The 24,983-nt window shown below is 40.6% G+C and overlaps 1 protein-coding gene across 3 annotated transcripts in view; it reads right to left on the bottom strand.

The window, feature by feature from the left end:
• Positions 1-18,721: 18,721 nt before the first annotated feature.
• sephs1 (selenophosphate synthetase 1) overlaps positions 18,722-24,983 on the bottom strand; it is a 74,129-nt gene continuing 67,867 nt past the window's right edge. For all 3 annotated transcript variants that reach the window (XM_072241262.1, XM_072241261.1, XM_072241263.1), the window contains one exon: positions 18,722-23,847. In XM_072241262.1, the coding sequence (XP_072097363.1) occupies positions 23,633-23,847 (215 nt within the window). In that variant the 3' untranslated portion in view covers positions 18,722-23,632. The remainder of the gene's footprint in view (positions 23,848-24,983) is intronic.

The raw sequence follows: 24,983 nt of genomic DNA, 5'->3' as shown, positions 1-24,983 counted from the left end.
CGAAAACACAGGATATAAAATAGAAAATCAAAAGGCATATTTCAGTTCAGCTCAGTATTCATTATCTGCAGGCCCCAATAGTGGCAATAGCAGATCATATTTATTATTCATTGCAAGTCTGTAGGTGTCTTTGCTTGAACATGCAGTAACAGAGCTCTATGTCATATCATAAGTGGAAGTTCAATTGCATTAAATGTTTCTTTGCAGGAGCTGTGATCATTCATTTCAGGTTTGGCTTCCTTGGAACCCCGGACTCTGCACAATCCAGCTGTATTTATTAAAGACTAATCCCAAGTATAAGACCATAAGACCATAAGATGTAGGAGCAGAATTAGGCCATTTGGCTCATTGAGTCTGCTCCACCATTTCAACATGACTGATCCCATTTTCCTCTCAGACTCAATCTCCAGCCTTCTCCCTGTATCCCTTCATGCTCTGACTGATCAACCTCTGCCTTAAATATACATGAAGACTTAGCCTCCATGGCTGCCTGTGGCAAAGAATTACACAGATTCTCACCACTCTCTGGCTAAAGAACTTCTCCCTCATCTTCGTTCTAAGGGACAGCCCTGAGGCTGTGTCCTCTGGTCTTAGACTCTCCCACCATAGAAAACATCCTCTCCACATCCACTCTATCAAGGTCTCTCACCATTTGATAGGTATCAATGAGGCCACAACTCATTCTTCTGAATTCTAGTGTATACAGGCCCAGAGCCATCAAATACTCTTCATATGACAAGCCATTCAATTCTGGAATCATTTTTGTGAACCTCCTTTGAACCCTCTCCAGTTTCAGCACTTCCTTTCTGAGAAAAAGGGCCCAAAACTGTTCACAATACTCAAAGTGAGGCCTCACCAGTTCTTTATAAAGTCTCAACATTACACCCTTGCTTTTACAATCTAGTCCTCTCGAAATGAATGGTAATATTGCATTTGCCTTCCTCACCATAGACTCAACTTGTAAATTAACCTTTAGGGAATTCTGCACAAGGACTCGCAAGTCCCATTGCACTTCAGGTTTTTGTATTGCAAACAATCATTCAGGAAAATTTACAGGAACTAGTGAGTGGTTGTTACATTGCTTAAAGTTTGAGAAGTCATTTGTTTCTGATATAGCATAACTATGTTTCGCTCAATATCTTCACTCAACTTCACTTACCCCATCACTGAACTGTTCCCACAACCGATGGACTCACTTTCAAGGACTCTTCATCTCATGTTCTCAATATTTATTTCTTGTTTATTTATTATTATTATTTCTTCCCTTTTGTATTTGCAGTTTGCTGTTTGTAGGGCTCTTTGACGAGACTGGAGGTGAGGTCGCAAATGTTTCGTCACCAACCAAGGTGACATCATCAGTGTCAGCGTTGTTTCTGGCGAGTGCCCAAGTTTATATTGATCCAACTCATAGTTCCGATTGGTTGGCGTTCATGCTGGCTGCTAGTCATAGAAACATAGAAAATAGGTGCAGGAGTAGGCCATTCGGCCCTTCGAGCCTGCACCACCATTTATTATGATCATGGCTGATCATCCAACTCAGAACCCTGCACCAGCCTTCCCTCCATACCCCCTGATCCCCGTAGCCACAAGGGCCATATCTAACTCCCTCTTAAATATAGCCAATGAACTGGCCTCAACTGTTTCCTGTGGCAGAGAATTCCACAGATTCACCACTCTCTGTGTGAAGAAGTTTCTCCTAATCTCTGTCCTAAAAGGATTCCTCCTTATCCTCAAACTGTAACCCCTCGTTCTGGACTTCCCCAACATCGGGAACAATCTTCCTGCATCTAGCCTGTCCAATCCCTTTAGGATTTTATACGTTTCAATCAGATCCCCCCTCAATCTTCTAAATTCCAACGAGTACAAGCCTAGTTCATCCAGTCTTTGTCACTGCTGAGTCCTGGCAAACCACATGGCTGAGTGATCTCCGCTGGCCCATATCCCTGATTATCAGTCATCGTGTGCGTTGGCTCCTCGGATGTCCGCAGCTCACCATGCCATGAGGTGGAAGGTACCGGAACCTCAGGACTCACACCACCAAGTTCAGGAACAGTTACTATCCCCCGATCATCAGGCCCTTGAACCAAAGGGGATAACTTCACTTGCCTCATCATTGAACTGCTCCCACAACCAATGAACACACTTTCAAAGACTCTTCATCTCAATATTTATTGCTTGATTATTTATTATTATTTTGTATTTGCATAGCTTGTTGACCTTTGCACACTGATTGAATGCCCAAGTTGGTGCGGTCTTTCATTGATTATGGATTATGGATTGAGTATGCCTGCAAGAAAATGAAACTCAAGGTTGTATATGGTGGCATATATGTACTTTGATAATAAATTTACTTTGAACTTTGAATATCTAAGCTTTTCTCATGATGCCTGTTGAAAAAAGCAATAAGCTCCAGAATTACAGTTATATGTGGTCTGGACACGTAGCAGCTTGAATAGGGGTTCCCAACCTGGGATCCACACTCCCTTTTCTAAATGGTATTGGTCCATGACATAGAATAGGTTGGGAACCCCTGAGGTAGATGCACTAATGACCACATCCTGCACCTCACTATATTTCACACATTTGGATGTGAAGCAGAGTTTCTAATAGTGGGAGAGTCTGGGACCTGAAAACATAACCTCAGAATATCAGGGTGTTGCTAAAGAACAGAGATGAGAAGAAATTTATTTAACTAGAAGATAGTGAATCTGTGGAATTTATTTCAGCAGATGGATGAGGAAGTCAAGTCACTGGGCATATTTAAAGTGGAGGTTGATAGGTTTTTCATTCCTAAGGATGCCAAAGGTTACTGGGAGAAGGCAGGAGAATGGGGTTGAGAGGGAAAATAAATCAGTCATGATTGAGTGGCAGAGAAATCTCGATGTGGCAAATTGGCTAATTCTTCTACATCTTATGGTCACATTGAGGTTAAATTATGTAACAACATCAATGACTGAGTGTCATTAGCTTGAACAATTCCTGAATCTTTTCATTTATTTATTGGCGACTGGCGATCTCTTCTGTTGATCTCATTGTCTCGTTGCTGATGATAGTTTTACAAGTAAGTGTACAGTTTACTAAAGAAGGTATCATTGCAACATTTACCTAAATGTTCTGGACAATGAAGCACTAGCACAACACCTGCTCCTGTTGTGATACAGGCAGTCATGATCATGATGGTTGCAGTAGACAACACAATTCCAGAGTTATTCTCAACGAGGAAAATTCTTCACATTTGCGCACCACCAGCTTCAGGATGTACTCTCAAAAGGCCAGATCTATCACCTGTTGCACACCTGGACCATTATTTTATATTTTCACGCAGAGACTGGTGTTGTAACTGCATTGGAACAGCTTGGTTGGAAATGCAGCTGGTGGGGAGTGAAGGTCTTTGGTATTACAGACAGAAAGCCATCTGGTGTCGAGGACATTGCTGTATCCAATGTCCATGCCTGGTTTGTGTCCAGATTCTAGACACCACCCAGGCATGGACACTGGATGCAGAAATATCCTTGACACCAGAAGGCTTTCTAGCTGTAATGCAGGAGTTCCCAACCTTTTTTATGCCATGGATCAATACTATTAAGCAAGGGGTCCATTGACCTCAGGTTGGGAACCCACGGTCTAGAATGTATTGCATGTAGAAATGAGCTGCTCCATTTACCAAGAAGCTCCGAATGTTGTGCAACCATCTATGAACATCTCCATTAAAAGACTTTAACAAAATTGCTGTTTCTATTACATACCAATGCAAAATCATTCCCCAGATGGAGCTTGATGCCATGGAGTAGAGAGCACTGTTAGACCCACACCTGTCCAAATATAGGAAAATATTTAGTAAGGAAGAAATAACCACCTTTTAGAACATCCCAAACATTTGACATTGAAGAAACATGAATTACTGCAAAGAAATATGAGTCTCATTTAAGGAATTCTTCTTGATTCAGCCTGGTGTGATTTGGAAGCTGTCTTCAACCAAGCTTATTGACAATTGCACCCAAAACCAGTTGTCATCTCGTCACTGTTAAGTTGAGGTACTACAATGTTGTAAAGACCTTGATGAACCTTCATCTTTTTATTGGATGGAGAAAATTAATTCATAAAATAAACAAAAGCAAATTTAGTGGAAGCAGTATGCAAGTGGTTAAATATAAAATCACTTAACTCTTCTTGATTTCAGAATTGATGTCTGGCATTCTTGGTAAGTGCATTTTTGTTTACATTCTTACAGAAATCTTTGAAAGGACCTGGATTTTAATCTCACTTTTTAAATTTATAGCAACCTTTTCCAGCAAGATGAGAGCAGCCAAGCTGGGTACAAAATATTTTATTTGTGTCTCTCTGTTCTGATTAAGGACATGCCAAGTCAACCTTTGATATTGTCACCCTATTTCTGGAATTATGCTTCTCCCCTGCGTTGCAAAATATCGTCCCAATTTATCTGAAATGTGACTCGTTCCCTTCAAGCAAGTATGGTGATTGCAAATAAGTATTTGTCACAGTGTGTATTAATGCACTTGTACCATAAGAGGGCGGAAGCAATCAACTTTCAAGATGGAATGTATTTCACAAATGATGAGTGTGCAGGATGTATTTATTTATTTAGCAATACAGTGCAGAGTCAGTCCTTCTGGCCCTTTGACCATGTCTCCCTAGCAACCCCTGACAAACCTGATTAACCCTGACCTAATCACAGGACAATTTACAATGACCAATTAACTTACCCATTATGTCCTGGGAGTGTAGGAGGAAACCAGAGGACCCAGGGAAAGCCCGTGTATATACAGAGACTTCTTACAGAGGACGCCGGCATTGAACTCCAAACTCGGACACCCCAAGCTGTAACAGCGCCATTCTAACCGCTACACTACCGTGACGCAATTATAATGCTGGACTTTATGTCATATTCACATCCTACCTAGGAAATAAGGAAAAAAGTTCACAGGTTTGGGATAAATGTAACACTGTAATCAAATAGATTTTTGTCTTTTCCTATGATTCTGCTAGATGTAACTTCCAAGTAGGACTTTGCTGAGCTGTGAGTCATCCACCTGAAACTGTGCTCTCATTAATACATTTCTGAGGTTTTATGACCCATTTCCTTACAGCTCATGGTACTGAAATACAATGGGCTCAAGCAGTTGTGCACCAGGTATTAACGTCAATAGGAGATTCTGAGGCAGGGAAGGATTTCAGATTTCATTTTCATTTGATTTTGGAAAAAGTTATAGTGAGAATGAGTTTAAGAACTGAAAGATCAACACTGGTACAGTATCACAAAGGTGATATGGTAATGTGTCAAGCTGCAAAATATTCTAGCTGTAATGTACTGCTGCTGTAAAACAATAAATTGACAAGTGACAGAATATTACAGTACAAAAACATACTCTTCAGCTCATCTAGTCTGTGCCGGCCTGATCTTCTACCTAGTCCCATTAACCGGCACCTGGACTATAGTCTTCCATACCTATCTCCTGTCCAAACTTTTCTCAAATGTTACAGTTCAACCCACATCCACCACTTCGACCTGCACCTTGTTCCACACTCACATCAATGGAGAAGCCCCCCCTCAGATTCCACTGAAGTATTTCACCTTTCATCCAAAACCTACGTATGAACTCTAATTCCAGTGTCATCCAGCCTGAGGGGAAAAAGCCTGCAAACATACTTCTGCCAATTTTGTATACTTCTTTAAGATCTCCCCTCATCCTCCTGCGCTCCAGTGAATAACATCCCGATCTATTCTATTCAGCCTTTCCCTATAACTCAAGTTGTAAATTGTAAATTTTCTCTGCATTCTTTCAAACTTATTGATACCTTTCCTGTACATATGTGGCCTGAACTGCATACACTACTCCCAATTTGATCTCACCAACATCTTTCACAACTTCAACATTAACTCCCCAACTCTTGTACTAACTGCCCTGATTTACAAAGGCCAGTGTGTACCAAAAGCTCCCTTTATCACACTCTCTCAATAGGTAGGTAGGTACATTTCATGTCAGAGAAATGTATGCAATATACATCCTGAAATTCTTTTTCTTTGCAAACATCAACAAAAACAGAGCGGTGCCCCAAAGAATGAGTGACAGTTAAATGTTAGAACTCCAAACTTCTCCGTGGATTGTCACCTTGTCGTGGTGGAGAAGCTTGTGTGGTCCTGTGATCCCGAGAGCAATGCCGTCTGGAGCTATGCTCCTGGTAGGGTCACCCATGGCGGTAAGGTCGAGGGTGAGGTCCCTGACAACAAACAATCCAACCAAGACCTCAACGGTGGAACAGGCGGACGAAGTTATTTCAAACTCAACGGCTGTGAAGGTGGATGAAGGCTGCAACAAATCTATCAGTTCCAATCGTCCTGGTTTCCATGCCATTGGAATCAGTTGGTTGATTTGTGAAGTATCGTGTGCTTCTTGGAGTGCAACATCAAGTACACGTTAAACAAATACACGCACAGGCACCTTTGTTCTGTGGGCTACTTCTTCAGAACGAAGACCATCATCCTCAACCTCGAGGGATAGCCACGATGACCACAACGCCGAGAACCCCAAAGCCCCCCCAACTCCCCCCTCCCACGCATAAGCAGCAGCAAAGCAACAAGCCCCCCCAACAGCAAAAAAACCATCGACACCACCCACCAAGCACTCAAGCGTGCAGCAAAGCATCAATAAAGACACAGACTTGTAGTACCCCAAAGACTAATTGTTTGTATTTGACATACCTCAGGTTCTCTCTTGCCCTAATAAGAGGTGTCTCCATTTCACATCTGTGATGCTACTTTCAAGGAATCATGGATTCCCAGGTCCCTCTGTTCTTCCGTACACCTCTGTGCCCCACCATTCAATAAGTATGTCTTAACTGTAGTTTGTCCTCCCAAAGTGCAACACCTCACACCTGTTTGAAATTAAACTGTTCAGAAATTCAGTGAATGATAACAGTATCAGAGGAAATTGATAATAAATAGATACTATCACATGAAAAATAAAAAGGAGTGAACTGGCCATCTCAAATAAGAAAAAGGCTACATGGTATTGACTATTCAAGTATATGAGAGTCATAGAGTGATTATCAAAATATCTTTCCCATTGTATGAGTATCAAAAAAAAAGGACATAAGTATAAGGGAATCAGGGAAGAATTTTTTTTTGCAAACAGTATAGCTGATGTCTCCAATATACGGCTTGAAAAGACAGTTGTATCAGATATAATTATCATGTTTAAAGTGTGTTTTGACAGACACTTAAATAGACACATCATATGAAGCATAAGCTACTGCGGGCATAGATGGGGAAAAGGTTTGCGTGAACCTGGTGGTCCTGTTTCTGTGCTGTTCAATTTGGTCTTTTGAAAAGGAACCTGCAACCAGAGGATAGCAATTCACTAGGCATTCAGAGTTATTTTTTAACCTGTGTGTCGATGGTAATGGCTTCCATTTAATGCAGCGTTCAATATATAAAAATTTTCATTAAAATGTACAGGTGCCAGGATCTCTTGTCTGTAAATGACTGATTGCCTGAGGATGGTGAAGGATGAATGTTAAGCTGTCAAATGCTGTCAGGGATTTAAAACTGCACATCAACTGCAATGGTCTGTGTACGTTTGCAGTAGCTCCACTACTAAAATTTAATGGTCCTTAATATTGTGGGAGATTGCAATATATTCTGTGGAAAAAGGATTGCACAATATGGCTATTAACTTTTCCTCTTGTTATGAGTGATGTTGTAATCATAAGGATAAAGCTTATACGTTTTAAGTAAATATCTCAGATTTTATAGAACTCTCAAAGTCAATGAATGTGAAGTGCTTGATTTTATACAGAGGAACATAAATAACATAACCAATTGGATAAAAGTTGATGTGTATAGATGAGGGTTGAATCTGACCATTTCATTTTGTAATTTTCTTTGTAGTTTGATAATTATCTGTATTTTAAGTAGCTTTTATATGCATAACAGTTTATTATGCCCCTAGTGGCTATAGAAAGTATAATTCTGAAAACCTCATTAAGTGGGTAAGTGTTTTCTCATTGGTTAATTTTTACTGCAGTATTGAAAACACATTTTATAATTGATTGTCTCTTATCTACAGATTTGAATGAAATTTTCTTTATATTTAGGTATAAAAGTAGCTGTTTTATGCTAGGTACCATGCTTAGTTTCTCTCTCCTTCTCTCCATTTGCTGTTTCTATCAACTCTTAATAAAACAATCGCAAAGCAACAGGTTTTGTGCCTCATTCCTGACTTCTGAAAGAACCTTGGATCTAAACAGCTGAATCCAACATGAGGTGCTTCGTTGAGCACCTATGCTCCGTCTGCCAGAAAAAGTGGCATCTCCCAGTAGCCACCCATTTTAATGCCACTTCCCATTCCCATTCTGATATGTCTATCCATGGCCTCCTCCACAGTAGTGATGAGGCCACACTTAGTTTTCAGTCTGGGTAGCCTCCAACCTGATGGCATGAACATCAATTTCTCAAACCTCCTCCTCCAGGTTTCACCTATCACCTTGTGCTTCTCTCTCCCCTCTCCCACCTTTTAACCTTGGATCTAAACAGCTGAATCCAACATGAGGTGCTTCGTCGAGCACCTATGCTCCGTCTGCCAGAAAAAGTGGCATCTCCCAGTAGCCACCCATTTTAATGCCACTTCCCATTCCCATTCCGATATGTCTATCCATGGCCTCCTCCACAGTAGTGATGAGGCCACACTTAGTTTTCAGTCTGGGTAGCCTCCAACCTGATGGCATGAACATCAGTTTCTCAAACCTCCTCCTCCAGGTTTCACCTATCACCTTGCGCTTCTCTCTCCCCTCTCCCACCTTTTAACCTTGGATCTAAACAGCTGAATCCAACATGAGATGCTTCGTCGAGCACCTATGCTCCGTCTGCCAGAAAAAGTGGCATCTCCCAGTAGCCACCCATTTTAATGCCACTTCCCATTCCCATTCCGATATGTCTATCCATGGCCTCCTCCACAGTAGTGATGAGGCCACACTTAGTTTTCAGTCTGGGTAGCCTCCAACCTGATGGCATGAACATCAATTTCTCAAACCTCCTCCTCCAGGTTTCACCTATCACCTTGCGCTTCTCTCTCCCCTCTCCCACCTTTTAACCTTGGATCTAAACAGCTGAATCCAACATGAGGTGCTTCGTCGAGCACCTATGCTCCGTCTGCCAGAAAAAGTGGCATCTCCCAGTAGCCACCCATTTTAATGCCACTTCCCATTCCCATTCTGATATGTCTATCCATGGCCTCCTCCACAGTAGTGATGAGGCCACACTTAGTTTTCAGTCTGGGTAGCCTCCAACCTGATGGCATGAACATCAATTTCTCAAACCTCCTCCTCCAGGTTTCACCTATCACCTTGAGCTTCTCTCTCCCCTCTCCCACCTTTTAACCTTGGATCTAAACAGCTGAATCCAACATGAGGTGCTTCGTCGAGCACCTATGCTCCGTCTGCCAGAAAAAGTGGCATCTCCCAGTAGCCACCCATTTTAATGCTACTTCCCATTCCCATTCCGATACGTCTATCCATGGCCTCCTCCACAGTAGTGATGAGGCCACACTTAGTTTTCAGTCTGGGTAGCCTCCAACCTGATGGCATGAACATCAATTTCTCAAACCTCCTCCTCCAGGTTTCACTTATCACCTTGCGCTTCTCTCTCCCCTCTCCCACCTTTTAAATCTACTCCTCAGCTTTTCTTCTCCAACCCTGCTGAAGGATTTCAGCCCAAAACATCGACAATACTCTTTTCCATAGATGCTGCCTGGCCGGCCCAGTTCCTCCAGCATTTTGTGTGTGCTGCTTTGGATTTCCAGCATCTGCAAATTTTCTCTTTTGTGATGAAAGTATTGAGTCGAGGTTACAACCAGCTCAGCCATGATCTTGTTATATGGTGAAGCAGGCTCAGGCTGCTGAAGCAAGAGGTTAAAGGTCTCAGTGAACACACCAGTCAGTTGATCAGCAAAGGCCTATAGTACTTGGCCAGCTACCCTGTTGTGAATGCTTTTTGTGGTCTCATCCTCCTGAAGGCTGCTCACACATCAGCCGCAGAGACTGAAACCATTGGGGTCTGTGGGAGTTTGTGATGGTTCCTTCATGCTTTGAGAGGTCAAAATGAGCAGAGAAGGCATTGAGCTCATCTAGAAGCAAAGCTTTTCTGTCGCCAATGTTGCTTATTTTAACTTTATGGGAGTATTCAAGCCCTGTCACAACTGCAAAGCATTGATTCCAGTTTAGTTCGGAATTGCCACTTTGCCCATTGAGTTGGATCTCCAGAGGTTGTACCAGAACCTCTTGTAATTTTCCTGGTCACCAGACTGGAATGCCTCTGATCTGGCTCTCAGCAGACTGCGGATCTCATGGTTCATCCAAGGCTTCTGATTGGAGAAGACTTTGAATAGTCTTGTGGGGACAGATTCATTCAGATCTACAGATGAGTCCTTGAACACAGCACAGACCATTGACTCAAAGCAGTCCCATGGGCGCTCCTCTGCCTCCCGCGACCACCCCTTCATTGTCATAATCTCTGGAGCTTTGCTCTTTAGCTTCTGTCTGTACGCAAGCAGGAGGAGAACAGCCAAGTGATTCAATTTACCAAAATGCAGCCTGGGCATGGAACAGTTGGCATTCTTTGTAGTATAACAGTGGTCTAGTGCGTTGGGACCTCTGGCACTACAGGTTATATGCTGATAGCAAATGGGCAGGGCTTTCTTCAAACAAGCCTGGTTGAAGACCCCAACTATGATTTGAAATGCATCAGGATGGACTCTTTCTTGTTTCAAGACAACATCATGCAGTTTTTCAAGCGCTTGAATATAGCCAGCTGCTGGTGGAATGTAAAAATATAGCTAATCTCAGAATGCCAAATCAGGGAACTACGCTATTTATTAAGATTATTGGGTAGGTGATACAAAACTGGAAACCAGCTTCGAAGGCAGCTTCTACTTCGCTGTTATAATATTAATACATTGTTGCCTAACGTGATAAATTGACTCTTGACCTCACGATCTACCTCATTAAGATCTTGCATCTTTACCTGCACAGCACTTTCTTTGTGCTGTTACTCTTTATTCTGCTTTGTTATTGTTTTTCCCTTGTTCTACCTCAATGCACCATGTAATGATCTGATCTGTATGAACAGTATGCAAGACAAGCTTTTCACTCCATCTCAGTAGCTTTCCACCTTATCTCAGCACATCTGACAATCATAAAGCAATTCCAATAACATATCATAAGAATGAACTGCTCTGTTTCCGTGAATTTCTATATCTTGTGTTATGATGCTCCCAACATGGTGTTAAATGAGGAATTCCAAAAATATTGATCCAGCTCCAAACAACATCTGATAAAGAGATAATGAGTCCCTGAAAGTGAGATCATTGGTTATGGGAACATTTCAATGATGGGTAAGTGGAGCTGAGTGCAGTTATCCCCTTTTATTCAAATGCCTGATGGTTGAGGGATAGCAACTTTTTCTGAACCTGGTGGTACGAGTCCTGAGGCTCTTGTATCTTCCCCCTGAAGGCAACAGTGAGAAGAGAGCATGAAATGGTTGATGGGCATCTCTGATAATGGATGCTGCTTTTATTTCATATAGATGCACTCAGTTGTTGGGAGGGTTATACCTGTGATGGACTGAGTCACATCCATTGCTTTTAGTAGGATTTTCTGTTCAAAGGTGTTGGTGTTTCCATACCCGGTAGAAATTTGTCTCAGGGTAGGTAGAGAATAGAGACTTGAATCTGGTGTAGTATTTTGAATGTACAGAAACAAATGTTGCAGAGATTAGTTGACTCTATCTACAGGAGGAGCTGCTTCAAGAAGACAACATCTATCAAGGATCCCCACCATCCATGCCATGTCCTTTTCTCACAGCTACCATTGGGCAGGAGGTACAGAAGCCTGAAGTCTCACACCATCAGGTTTTGGAACAGCTATTTATCTTCAAACATTTGGTTCTTGAACCAGCTGACACAACCCTAATCAATTAAAGTGTAGCAACAATGATCACTTTGCACTAAAAGTGACTTTGGTTTTATTGTAATTGCATTAGAAAGCTACTAAAAAGTATTCTGATAACCCCTGTGCTACTGTGCCATCACGTTGGTGAATAGAGGAAACAAAGAATCAGGGTGTGGGGATACTGTGATTTTAACCGATAAGGGAATCATTCCTCACATAAATACAAAGGTATAATATTAAAGAGCTGCCAGAGGATGTGGTTGAGGCAGGTACAACAGTTAGGTAGCATTTGAACAAGTACATGGATAAGAAAGGTTTAAAGCAGGGGTTACTTAATGGTATTGGTCCATGGCATAAAAATGTCGAGAATCCCTGTTTTAGAGGGATATGGGCTAAAACAAGCAAATAGAACTAGCATAGATGGGCATCTTGGTTAGTATTGATGAGTTGTGCTGAAGGATGTTTTCCTGCTGTACACCTCTATGACTATGTTGGTGCCAACTCTATACTTTCCATTAACTTATCTGTAATGCAAAAGGGATTAATCCACTCTTCCAATATTCCTTTCCCATCGTAGCACACCAGCAAACATGGAGCATGGGACATCAACCCTTCCCACTATCCAAAATATCCAACAGTCCTAAAGCTTGACATACTTGTAGTTTCAATTCAATGCCCTGAGTTCTCTGTACATGATGGAGTCCTTGGTTTGAACAAATTGCACACATGTTGATTGTTTCTTTAGGTGAGCAAGCAAAAGTAAGATTGAACATCTGAGTGATGCCACACCAACATCTCACATAATGTCAAAAAGACCAAGGAGATGAATATTGACAACAGGAGGAGGAAACTGGAGGTTCATGTGTCAATTCTCATTGGGGGAATCATAGGATCAGCAACTTTAAATTCCTTGATGGTATCATTTCACATGATCTGTCCTGGGCCCAGCATTTAAGTGCAACTACAAAGAAAGCACTGCAGTGCCTCTTTTTTTCCAGAAGTTTGTGAAGTTTTGGCATGACATCTAAAACTTTGACAAACTTCTAATGACCCTTTGCATCACAGCCTGGTATGGAAGCACCAACACGCTTGAATGGAAACACCTATAAAAAGTAGTGGATATGGCAAAGTCCATCATGGGTAAAGCCCTCCCCCCACTGAGCACATCTATATGGAGTGCTGTCACAGAAAAGCAGCATCCATCATCAAGGACCCCCACCAGCCATGGGCATCCTTCTTTTTGTTCCTGCCATCAGGAAGAAGATACAGGAGCCTCAGGGCCCACACCACCAGGTTCAGGAACAGTTATTACCCCTCAACCATTAGGCTCTTGAAACAGAGGGGATAACTTCACTCGCTTCATCACTGAACTCTTCCCACAAGCAATGGATTTACTTTCAAGGACTCTTCATCAGACGTTGTTTAATCCACTACAGGACTGAGTTTTCTACATTGGCATTGTTCTAAAGAACCATTATTGAGACTATTGTGTCTATACCATAAGTAAAAGAGCAACCAAGTCCAATTCAGATTGTCCAGCAAGTCACAGCTTTTCATGTACCCACATACACTTGAAATGTGCTGGAGTTTCTGCCTCTATCAACCTTACAAATAGAAAGCTCCAGACCCCAATAGCTCTGGAAGAGTGGGGAGAAAGTACTCACTTCTCCTTTAATCCTTCTATTTACTTTAAATCCACTTGAATTTTGTACAAGGTCCTTAATATTCACCCTGTCTAGGTCCCCCAAATTAGTTATTGTCTCCCTTCAGCTGCAGGCATTCCAAAGCAACCATTTTCTTCACAGCTAATGGTAGTGGTGTGAAGATACACCTCCACCAAAGGAGGTGCAAGGCATTCCTTCCCTCTGCTATCCTGTAGGTTACCCTTGGGCAAGGTGTACCAGCTGCATAGCCCATGCCCCCTTATCAAGGTCCCATGAAGCCCTGGTTATGTGATCACTGTCACCAGGGAGACAATCTCTGACACAAAATACTCTGCAGATGCTGGGGTCAATGCAACACTCACAACATACTGGAGGAACTCAGCAGGTCGGGCAGCATCCGTGGAAATGATCAGTCAACATTTGGGGCCGGAGCCCGTCATCAGGACTGTAGAGGGAAGGGGCAGAGGCCCTATAAAGAAGGTGGGGGGGAGGGTGGGAAGAAGAAGGCTGGTAGGTTCCAGGTGAAAATCCAGTAAGGGGAAAGATAAAGGGGTGGGGGAGAGGGAGGGGAAGCAGGGAGGTGATAGGCAGGAAAGGTGAAGGAGGAATAGGGGAAACACAATGGGTAGTAGAAGGAGGCAGAACCATGAGGGAGGAGATAAGCAGCTAGGGGAGGGGGCAGAGTGAAATAGGGGTAGGGGAACGGAGGGGGAGGGAATTACTGGAAGTTGGAGAATTCTATGTTCATACCACGGGGCTGGAGACTACCTGGACAGTATATGAGGTGTTGACTCTCTGAAGAGTATTGATAATGGCTGCGGTCATCTGTCTTGTAAAGACCTGCCCAGAAGGCTGCAATGGCAAACCACAATCTGCTAAGACCAATCGCTCTCATAGAGAGACTATGATTATGACACAGCACATAATGGTAATGATGAATGGTAGTATAATGGCTAGCACCACACTATTACTTCTCAGGGTGTCAGAGTTTGGAGTTCAATTCTGGCACCATTGCTAAGGAGTTTAAACGTTCTCCTCAACCATGAGGGTTTCCTCCCACAGACCAAAGACACACCAGTTAGCAGGTTAATTGGTCATTATAAATTTTCCTGTCATTAGACCAGTGCTAGATAGGGTGTTGGGAGGCACAGCTCACTGGGCCAGAATGGCCTACTCCATGCTTCAGCTCTAAATAAACAGCAAAATATTGGACATTTTGAACCTTCTGCAGCATTCACCGTGATTGCACTCAATCACAAGCATAGGTGGCTATAGGCAAAATATGGAAAATACGATGAGAACAAATACTAATAGCTTATTTGTATGTCGTGAGTTGAAGAGTCCATTTCTCTATGTGACTATGACTCCAACACCATATTCCCACTGTCTCCCTATACCTTCTGATATCTACTGCAGCTAAAAATGTTATCTACTCAGCATATTCCACCTCCTCCACCTTCTGTGGAATCAGGTTGACATTAACTTTGTTTTGTGGCAGTACAGTGTGATACATAAAATGTACAAGTTTCAATAATATATAAAAAAAAGTCTTGCAAAAAAGTGAGACAGAGTTTGTGGACCAGTCAGAAATCTGAAGACAGAGGGAAAGAAGCTGTTCCTAAAACATTATGACAATGGGTCTTTAGGCTTCTATGCCTCCTCCTCGGTGGTAATGAGAAGAGAGCATGTACTGGGTCCTTAATGATGACTGTCACCTTCTTGAGGTATGTGACGTCCTTGATGGTGGGTGGCATAGATTGTTCCCACTATGGAGCTGGTTGGATCTACAAGCTCTGCAGCTTTTCCTAATCCTCTGCATTGGAGCCTCCATAACAGATGTTGGTGCAACCAGTCAGAATACTCTCCATGGTACAACTGTAAAAATTTGCTTATCTTTGGTGACATACCAAAGCTCCTCTAATTTCTAATAAAATACGGCTACCTTCTTTGTAATTACCACAATACATTGGGCCCAGAACACATCTTCAGAGATGCTGACCCCCAGGAACTTGAAACCTTACAAGCTGCCCAGTGAAGAAATTTCTTGTTTTACCTGTATCCTGAGACTGTGACCCCTAGCTCTGACTGCTCAGTAAACTCCAAACTGACAGCACTGCTGTTGAAGCGGTGGCTGCAGCTCTACTGGTCCCACTAATGAGATTAACTCTTGTTCTTTTAAATTCTCATGAATAGAGCTAGTCAATCCAATTACTCCTCCATGCTGTGATACAAGTTTTTCCATTAGACCTGTATGATAAACTTGACTTTTGTGTAAAGAATCTTCAGATCTTACTTACCAATATTTTCTAATGATCAATCTTTACTTAACATTTTAATTTCACCCTTGCAATTTCCATATATTTTGAGCCTTTCTGCAGTATTAAGCTCTCTGTATCCGACATACATCTTCCTTTTCTGCTTTAGTTTAGTGGCATCTGAGGAGTCTGTGTGCAAAGACAGTGTGCAGTGTAACAAGCGACCCTGTTGCACATTGCTAATGTGGATGGCGGGGAACTACATGGCCTCAAGCCGCAGTCACCTTTACAGCTGCCCCAGGAAAGCAGTGTCAGAGTTGGTGTGCTCCACCGAAGGCGGTATTGTATAGCAACCAAGCTAGAGCTGGTGCTGTCGCCCAGAGTTTGCTTGACAGAAGATAAGCTGTATTGTGTTCATCTGCAGATTGTTGCAACATTCATGGATTTGGGGTCCGTATGTGACTGTATTTCATTGGTATCTTGTATGTCCTTGCATCTTATATGTACCCGTGAGAGACTGTAAGAACTGCTTTGCACCCTGGCCACTCTTTGTGTGGCTGTATTCATGGGTATTCAATTCACACATGGTTGAACGACACAAGCCTGAATTTGACCTTACTATCTCACTGACCAAGGCATTGAACCAATCACCTTTTCTGTTGTAGCAATGTCATGAACTCCCAAATCGTTTCTGAATTGAAATACTTCAAGATGTATTTACCACTTTTGTTAAATTACTTGTCTAATAAAACAGCAGTATTCCAATTTAGAACATGTACTCCAATATAATTTGTCTGCTTCTACTTATATGCAATCTCCCAATAGATTATGATCAAAAGTACTGTTTTTAAAAAAAAAAAGTGGCAGTGGCTTATAGTTCACTGCCTATGTCAACCACCATCAAGCTTCACTTCTTCTCCTCTCCTCCAAGTTAGCAGCAGCTTTCAGGAAACATGGGTTTAATCATTCTTTCTTGCGCATTTCTGCTATAATCTTCAGTTGTTACTTGTCCAGCTCATCCAATTTTCTAGTGGCCCCACTTATTGCCTCCGTTTACCTCAGGAAGGTGGAATGACCCAATCCTTTCTGACTTGATTGCATTTCACCCAATCTATGATGTTCATATTTTCACTAACAGGCAAGAACCCATTGATCACATTCCTAAAATACAAATCCTGAGGATTTGTGACTAATATGAAAAAATAACTTGACTGCAGTTCCTGAACTCACTTTTCACTAAGAATTGTGGACCCAGAAATAACTTCAGTCTTTGAAATGTACAGCTATTAAAATCATTCAGCTGATTGCACATCTATCAAGTGTACAGCAGAGCAGTCAGGGTACCAAACATGAATCCAAAGGTTTGTCTATTGGTGTGGGTACATGGATTTCAATCCCATCATGACCCTGGTTGGATAAATATAAAAGATCTATTAATTAAACTAAAGTAGTAACAGAATGTGAGAAAAACCTGCTCCAGATTCACTGATGCTCTTCAGGGAAGAAACTCACCCAGTTTTTCCAGTCTGAAATGCACGGGACCTAGATCCACATCAGGTGGTTAACCACTTTCTGGGCAGCATGGTAGCATAGCAGTTAGTGCAATTGCTTTACAGCTCCAACAATCACTGATTCACTTGGATTCCTGTCAGTCTGTAAGGAATTTGCACGCTCTCCTAACTGTGTGGGTTTGCTCTGGGGTCTCTGGTTTCCTCTAACATTCCAAAGATGTTCGGGTTAGCAAGTTATGGCTATGCTATATTGGCGCCAAAAGTGTGGCGACCCTTGCATGCTGCCCAACACAATCCTTGCTTATTTGATTTGACACAAACAATGCATTTCACTGTATGTCTGATGTACATGTACATGTGACAGAGCTAGTTTTACTTCAATCTTTAAACAGCCAAAGTCACCCTGATCAGAGACAACCAACGATGGGAAGTACAGTGCAACCTATACCCAATGAGTAAAAATTCCATTTTAATTTCCTAGTTGTCACATAACTGAGTTTGTGTTTCAGGAGCGTTCACATTACTTTCCTGCATCCTGGTGCTTATCAGTCCTTCCTCCGGAAACAGACGGCCATTTCATGTTCAATTATCTAACCATCAGAACACACCGGAATTATTTAATTAATACACCAAATCATTTCTCATCTCCTTGCAGACTTTTAGCCCTATAGGGCCCTAGTTACTTATCCATAACCCTGTAATAGACTGTACAAGGCAAATATTTACAAAACCAAAAGCAGGTATAAAATGCATATTCCTCTATTCTTGTACTATTTTGCCCATTACCCTTGGCGATGTTCCTATAAGCTTTCAGTAGAATGCATATACTTCAGATTTCCAGAGGGAACATCTTTACTTGCCACATCAGCTTCCCTTCAATCGTCTCTTCCAGACTAGCCGTGTGTAACCTTGTGCAATTTTTTAAATGTTTTACAGGGGTCAATGCTAAGGAACCCACTAGCATCCTGTTCATCTTTATATCTGTTCTTATTAAGTTTTATGTTCCAGTTTGATTAAAGATCACTCAATTAACCGGTATTTTGAAGGTGATCCTTATTCTTATCCACTGGCATAAAAATGGCAGCAGATCCCACAGTGGCACAAATTATGAGCTTATTTGCATTGCAATGTGGTCCTTCTGGATGCTCTTCTGATAGGTCAGAACTGAGCAATTACACTGGAGAACAAATTTTTTCAAAAGTGTTGCTTCCTCAGAATTTTTTATGATAGACTGCTTGAAGATGAACACAAATATAATTTCAGACTACTTGTATCATGTAGGAATTTGGAGAAACAAATGAACTTTTATTGAATATAATGTGTTTAATTGCATAATGGTTCTGATGTTCAACTAAGTTAAAAATATTTTGTTAATGAATTTCATTTGTACTGTGTCTGAGGCTTCTCGCTTAAGTGTCCAACAATAATTCGCCAGCATTGATGGATTCCACTTGCCCGGTTATCTTTTCTCCATGACCACAATGTCCTGGTGAAACCTTTCATCATGCTTGTCACTAACAGCACCAAGATTTGCAGGGAAGAAGTCTAAATGAGAATGCAGAAAATGAATCTTTAGTGACATGTTGCATTTCATGTATACGTTTGAAGCATGCTTCCAACCAGCTGCACATAGTTTGATGCTCTGTAGATGCCGAGAAAAATTTCAACAATTTCCTTGAATGCGTTCTATGTGATTTTCTCCAGTAACACTAGAAATTCTTTAAATTGCCTGTTATTGATGACCTGTTTGATTTGTGGACCAACAAAAATGCTTTCCTTAATCTTGGCATCAGTTATTCTCAAATATCAAAATTCTTCATAGAAATTTTTATGCCTGGTGCTAGCAAATTCCATCCTTAGTCCTGAACCCAATACTGTAATTATTACTAAAACCTGTCCTGCCATGCAGCAGCCGCACCACCTAAGCATGCCTGGACAAGATAGGAAACTTTCCAGTTTATATTGTAAGCAACATTTTAATTGACTTGAAATATGAATTGAAATAAAAAAAACATAAGTTTATTTTTAAAAATGGTGCATGATAGAGAAATTTCATGATGATTTTCATGATCAGTAGCCCAAAATTCATAAGATACCCCTAAAGGTATTCAGGAAGCAAAATCTTTGTTATCCAGTGTTACTTACCATTGCCTTGGAAACAAGAATGGGAATTCATGGTCTTTTTTAAAAAAAAAGCTATTATCTCAGATCAAGGAATCTCAAAGTCCCAAGATTAAACTCTGCCACATTTTCAAATCCATTCTAAAATTGCTTCTACCATTGGGCAGGAGGTACAGGTTCAGGACAGTTATTACCCTTCAACCATCAGGTTTCTGAACCAGTGTGGATAATGTCACTCACCTCAACACTGAAACGATTCCACAAGTCATAGATTTGCTTTCAAAATGACTCTACAATTCATGTTTTCAGTTTTATTTATTTAAATTTTTTAATTATTTGCACAATTTGTCTTCTTTTGCACACTAGTCATTTGTCAGTCTTTGTTATTTGTAAATTCCTGCAAGAAAATGAATCTCAGGATTGTGTATGGAGATGTACGTACTTTGTTAACAATTTACTGTGAACTTTGGAGAAAATGGTTTGAGTGGAACATTATGAATTTGTTTCAGCAACGACTGCTAGATGCCTCACAGAAGCTGATGCATGCAGAATAAGACCTCAATCAAATGCACCTGCAAACAAATTCCCCACATTGTTGCTGTGAATGTTAGCTTTTAAAGGTAAGTGGCTGAAAGCATGGGTAAAATAAAAAAGCCAAATTATAATCGAACACCTACACTTCTGAGCACAATTTTCAGATTTTATTTGAGTTTAGAATTAGTGATTACAGTCCTTTCACACCATTTGGTCTCTCCATTTACAAAAGCTGCTCCAAATTTCAACATGGAGGTAACTGCCAACATTTCCCCCCCAAAAAAACCTTCAGTACAATACTGGTCTGTAAAGCAGCTTATTTCAGACAAAAACCCTCTATTGAAATACATAACTAGTCAGAATTCCTATGCATGATGGTAAAGTCTCAGTCTAGTTAGCTCCCAAGCTTACAAAGGGAGCTGATATATAGGATAAACTAATATTGCTAGAGTCAATTCAGATTGTATTCTTAATATTTTTTAGTTCCTAAAGGTGTAGGTAGATTGATGTGGGGTTGAATCCATGTTAAATGCTGCTTTATTCAAACATTTGGTAGGATCCAGTCTGAATGCTTCATTCAGATTGCTTTTACTGTATAATTTTCTGTTCATACAAGGAGATTCATATCTGTGGGATTACCTTTCTATGACTTAGGAAGCTTCGAAGACAGGCGAGATATTTTTGTACAGTAAATTTGTTAATAAATTTAAAACTATTGTATCAATAGTCAAAAAATATTAAATGAAAAATTCACTTATTTACTTTCCTTTTAAGAAGCTTCCTAGAATGGGGCCTTTAAGGCACAGACTCTTATTTTTGCCCACTTTCCAACTTTCAAAAACCTTCCCTAGAATACCCTTTGCAATCTCCAATTTCAAGTTCACTCCACTCCATTGTTTGGAACCAAAATGATGCTGAATTCAATCTATTGCAGACATACTTATAAGGGAGCATTAACAATGAAATAGAGATGGACTTCTTTCTCATGTCATTGAAAGAAAAGACATAACTCAATTAATCCTCAAGTAAATGCATGCTTTAGATATTGAGCTATGACAATGATGGGCTTTTAAGCCATCTGTAAACTAAAACAAGTTGCTTGAACAAATTCTTTGAACAAGTTGGTGCACCAGAACTATGTGAGCAGCAAAACTGACACTGACAAACACAAGTAACAAATCATTAGGATTTAACCCATTGGTCTCGACCAGAAAACCACAGGCTATTTCAATTCCGTAATGAGTTTAGCTAGTTATTCTGTCATGATAAACTCACTAATCAGATAATGCCTTAAGCAGACCATACTGTTGATAAAAAGCAATAAAGTTTCTACTTGCTGGAGTTTGGAATTTACAAATTGCTGGGAGAGTTCAGCAGGGCAGGTAGCATCTGTGGAGAAATGGAAAGAATGTTAAACCTTTTAATAAGCTTTGACAATTGACAAAGGTGCTGTACCCAGAACAGCTGCAACATGCCCAACTGAAGGAAAGCAAACTTGGCACTCCACAAATGAGTCAACAACATCCAATAGTGATAAGTTGATAGAGCAAATTACTAGAAATATTTCCCAATAAATGTGGTATCAAAGTAAGATGTGCATCAGCATCCCTGCAGATGCAGAGTGAGTGAATGGACTAGATTCTAAACTTGTCTGCATCTCATTAGCAAATACTGATGCCAAACAAACATTTAAAAGTGTCTAGGCAACACACAAAATACTGGAGGTTCAGCAGGCCATGTTGAGTTCCTCGAGCATTTTGTGTGTTGCTTTGATTTCCAGCGTCAGCAGATATTCTCATATTTGTGATTTAAAATATCTAATTTATTTGGCCCTTAAATGATCCATTTTGCTTAAATTTTTCATTTTATGAAATAGCCCAATTCTTCACTAGGTACCTGATGTTGCTATTGTTGGATAAGCTTGCTCTTATGGGAGACAATGACAGTAGACAGAATAAACTTGTTGTTATAAACCTACCTTTCAGTTGATTATGAAGGAAAACTATTGTGGAATGCTCCAGTGCAGCAAGCATATCAATACCCTACTATTTGAAAAGAACTATTTAACAAGCATTAAAAAATTCCAACTTTTCAAAGGCCCAAATTCTAAAATATAGAAGTACAAATACAGTCAAGACATGTACTTCACAACAGAATTTAGCACATACTAGGGCAAATAATTGATTATGCCCAACAACCAGCAAGTGTAATTATAAACCACCAAAGCTAGAGCATTATTACAAGATGCCTGGGAGAAACTAATTCATAGTAATAATGCAGGATGAGAAGGGTAAAGGAAACAGAAATAAGATCAACAGCAATCTTAGCAAATTTTGAATTTAATGAACTGGGTTATTGTGCTGTGAGAAACCTTCATAGGGAAAGATGAGGGGCAGGGACAGAGGAAGAGAATGCACTGGGGAAGCAGGGAAAAAAGGCCCCCAAGTAACAAAATCTCAATCTTCATACACTTTAACATATTATACAGAGACAAAGGCATGTACTGAAAAATAACATACAAGGAGTGGGGCAGGGAGAAAGGAAAAACTTTAAATATTCATTAGAGTATGCAAATTCAAGATATGACATCAGCAATATTATTCAGATTTAACAGAATAGCAGGGAATCAATAGAGCATAATTAAAAAAATAAAAACTAAGTTGTTTTATGCTAAAGATTAGTTGCATTTATAGAAAAGCAGATGCAGATATCATTTTACAAAATATAAAATGTATTAAACACTAATAACCACAGCACATAGTCAACATAATTGATTACTTTAAAAAAAAGTCATAGTGTAGTTCAATCTGAGCTTCAATCTTAGAGTACTTTACAGTAGCTCTCTTTTGGTCTGCGACATTTCCTGCATGATAAAACAGCGAACCACAGTGTAGACTAGCACATACATCTGTGTCTGCTACAAAAGAACAAATAGAAAACATACCATGATAACGTTATTTAAGATTTGCCTAATTGGACAGAAGTACTTCTCCTTCGAGTGAAGTGCTGGCCATGCGAATATAGCACAGAGGACCTACTTGTGTTTTGTTTTTATACAGAGAGAGCAACTGAGTGAAGTCAACACTAACATTACATCTTAACTGTGTGAATAAACATTACAAACCAAAGACCAAATGAAATCATGCAAACTGCTGCATTCCACTATCCGGTGCAACAACTGCAATCTGCAACTTTCTCTGAAAAGCTTTCAAGGCAACAGACTTGCAGGCACACAGTTTTCGTAATATATTGACCAGACAAATGAAATGGTGCTGCACTGCTGTTGGTAGAGTGTGCTCTATGTGAAGCACGTTAAGGAGAGCCTATGTGGCACAGACAGTAAGTGTCTATAGATTCAAAATGAATCAACAGTATTGGATAATAAATTCTCAACTTAGAAGCTGCCTTAGTATTAGGTGCATCTTCAGTTAATGTAACAGAAAAACAAGGCAATGGATTTATTTGATATCCACGCAACGTCTGCCAGAAGGCCGACACTCGGCAGACAAGTTAAATTTACAAAGTTGCTTGGGATGGCATCAGAATTGCAATAAACGTCATGTGTCTGGGTGCTTGGTTTTCTTTAAGACGTGGCACCAGGAGTTGGATTAACATTTTGTGTTGCAACCGTTGGAGCGACTTCAATGATCCGTGGCTTATCTATGATCCTGGCAGTGCGATTGCCCTTCTCCACTATTCCAATAATCCAAGCCTGGTAGCCTTCACCGTATTTTGGTGATTTTATTTCTGCACAAAACCGAGCTGCTTGTTCTCGTGGAAGACAAATCAAAAGGCCACCTGCAAAGGAGCATGTTACAGGAGTCAAGTGTCTTATTTGACTTTCACAAGATGGTAACAGATCACCAAGTTTCAAGAAAAAAAATCACTGATAACAAGGAACAGCAAGGTAGTGTTCATGGTCCATTCAGAAATCTGATGGCAGAGGGGAAGAAGCCGTTCTTGAATCACTGAGTGTGGGCCTTCAGGTTCCTATACCTCTACACTGATGGTAGTAATGAGAAGAGGGCATGCCTCCGGTTGGTGAGGGTCCATAATGATGGATGCCCCCTTCTTGAGGCACAAACCAAATATGTGGTCTTCTCCCTGCTCCCCCACCACTTAATTATCGAATATCTGCCAGCTACAACATTGTGTTTTCCTTCATTTTCTCCCATTCAATGGCCACTTCCTCTAATACATGATGGCTGGCATTCTGCATTCTTCTACACTGCCCTAATTGGATAGGATTAGGTTTTACAGATTTTCTCTCTTTCCCCCCAATTACTTCACATCAAATCTGTTCTGATTCCCCACACCATTCCTAAGATGATCAAGCTCTGCGGCAAACTATCCAGATCTTGTGTATATTCCGTAAAAGCAATCCTATTATTCTTCTGGCTCATGATTCTCAGAGACCTATCTGCAGATAGCCTTGTTGTTCACAAACTCCTGCACCCAATATTCGTATATCTACTCTACTTCAATTGTATCTGTTTTATTCTAACTATACAAGGCATTTTTTTTGTTAATTTAGCACACTACTTTGCACTCTGCTCTAAAATATGCAATTTTAAATACTGCTTGAAATTTACAGGAGCCAAAGTATCGCAGACAACTAGAAACAACAGTTACTTTTTGATAATGTTCCCTCAATTCCCCCCCCCCTCCCAAATGTGTGGACCAACCATTGCTCTGAACAGGAATTAATTTATTTATTTTTACAGCCTGAAAACGGCACAGCACTTAAATTTTTTTTGTGATATGCATATTAAACAAACAAACCACAACAAAAGTAAATGATGTCAGGCAGTCAAAACAACTAACTGGCAGAATGGCAAAAACAAAATATGTTTTAAACACTGGTGTTCAACAATGAGCTACTGACTTCCATTCTGTGTTTATTATTATTTCTAACAGTATTGTAACTTTGAAAC

Source organism: Mobula birostris, chromosome 23, assembly GCF_030028105.1.
Source record: "Mobula birostris isolate sMobBir1 chromosome 23, sMobBir1.hap1, whole genome shotgun sequence".
NCBI lineage: Eukaryota > Metazoa > Chordata > Chondrichthyes > Myliobatiformes > Myliobatidae > Mobula > Mobula birostris.
The sequence above is the reverse complement of the archived record's forward strand: the minus strand, read 5'-3'. Positions and strand labels throughout refer to the sequence as shown.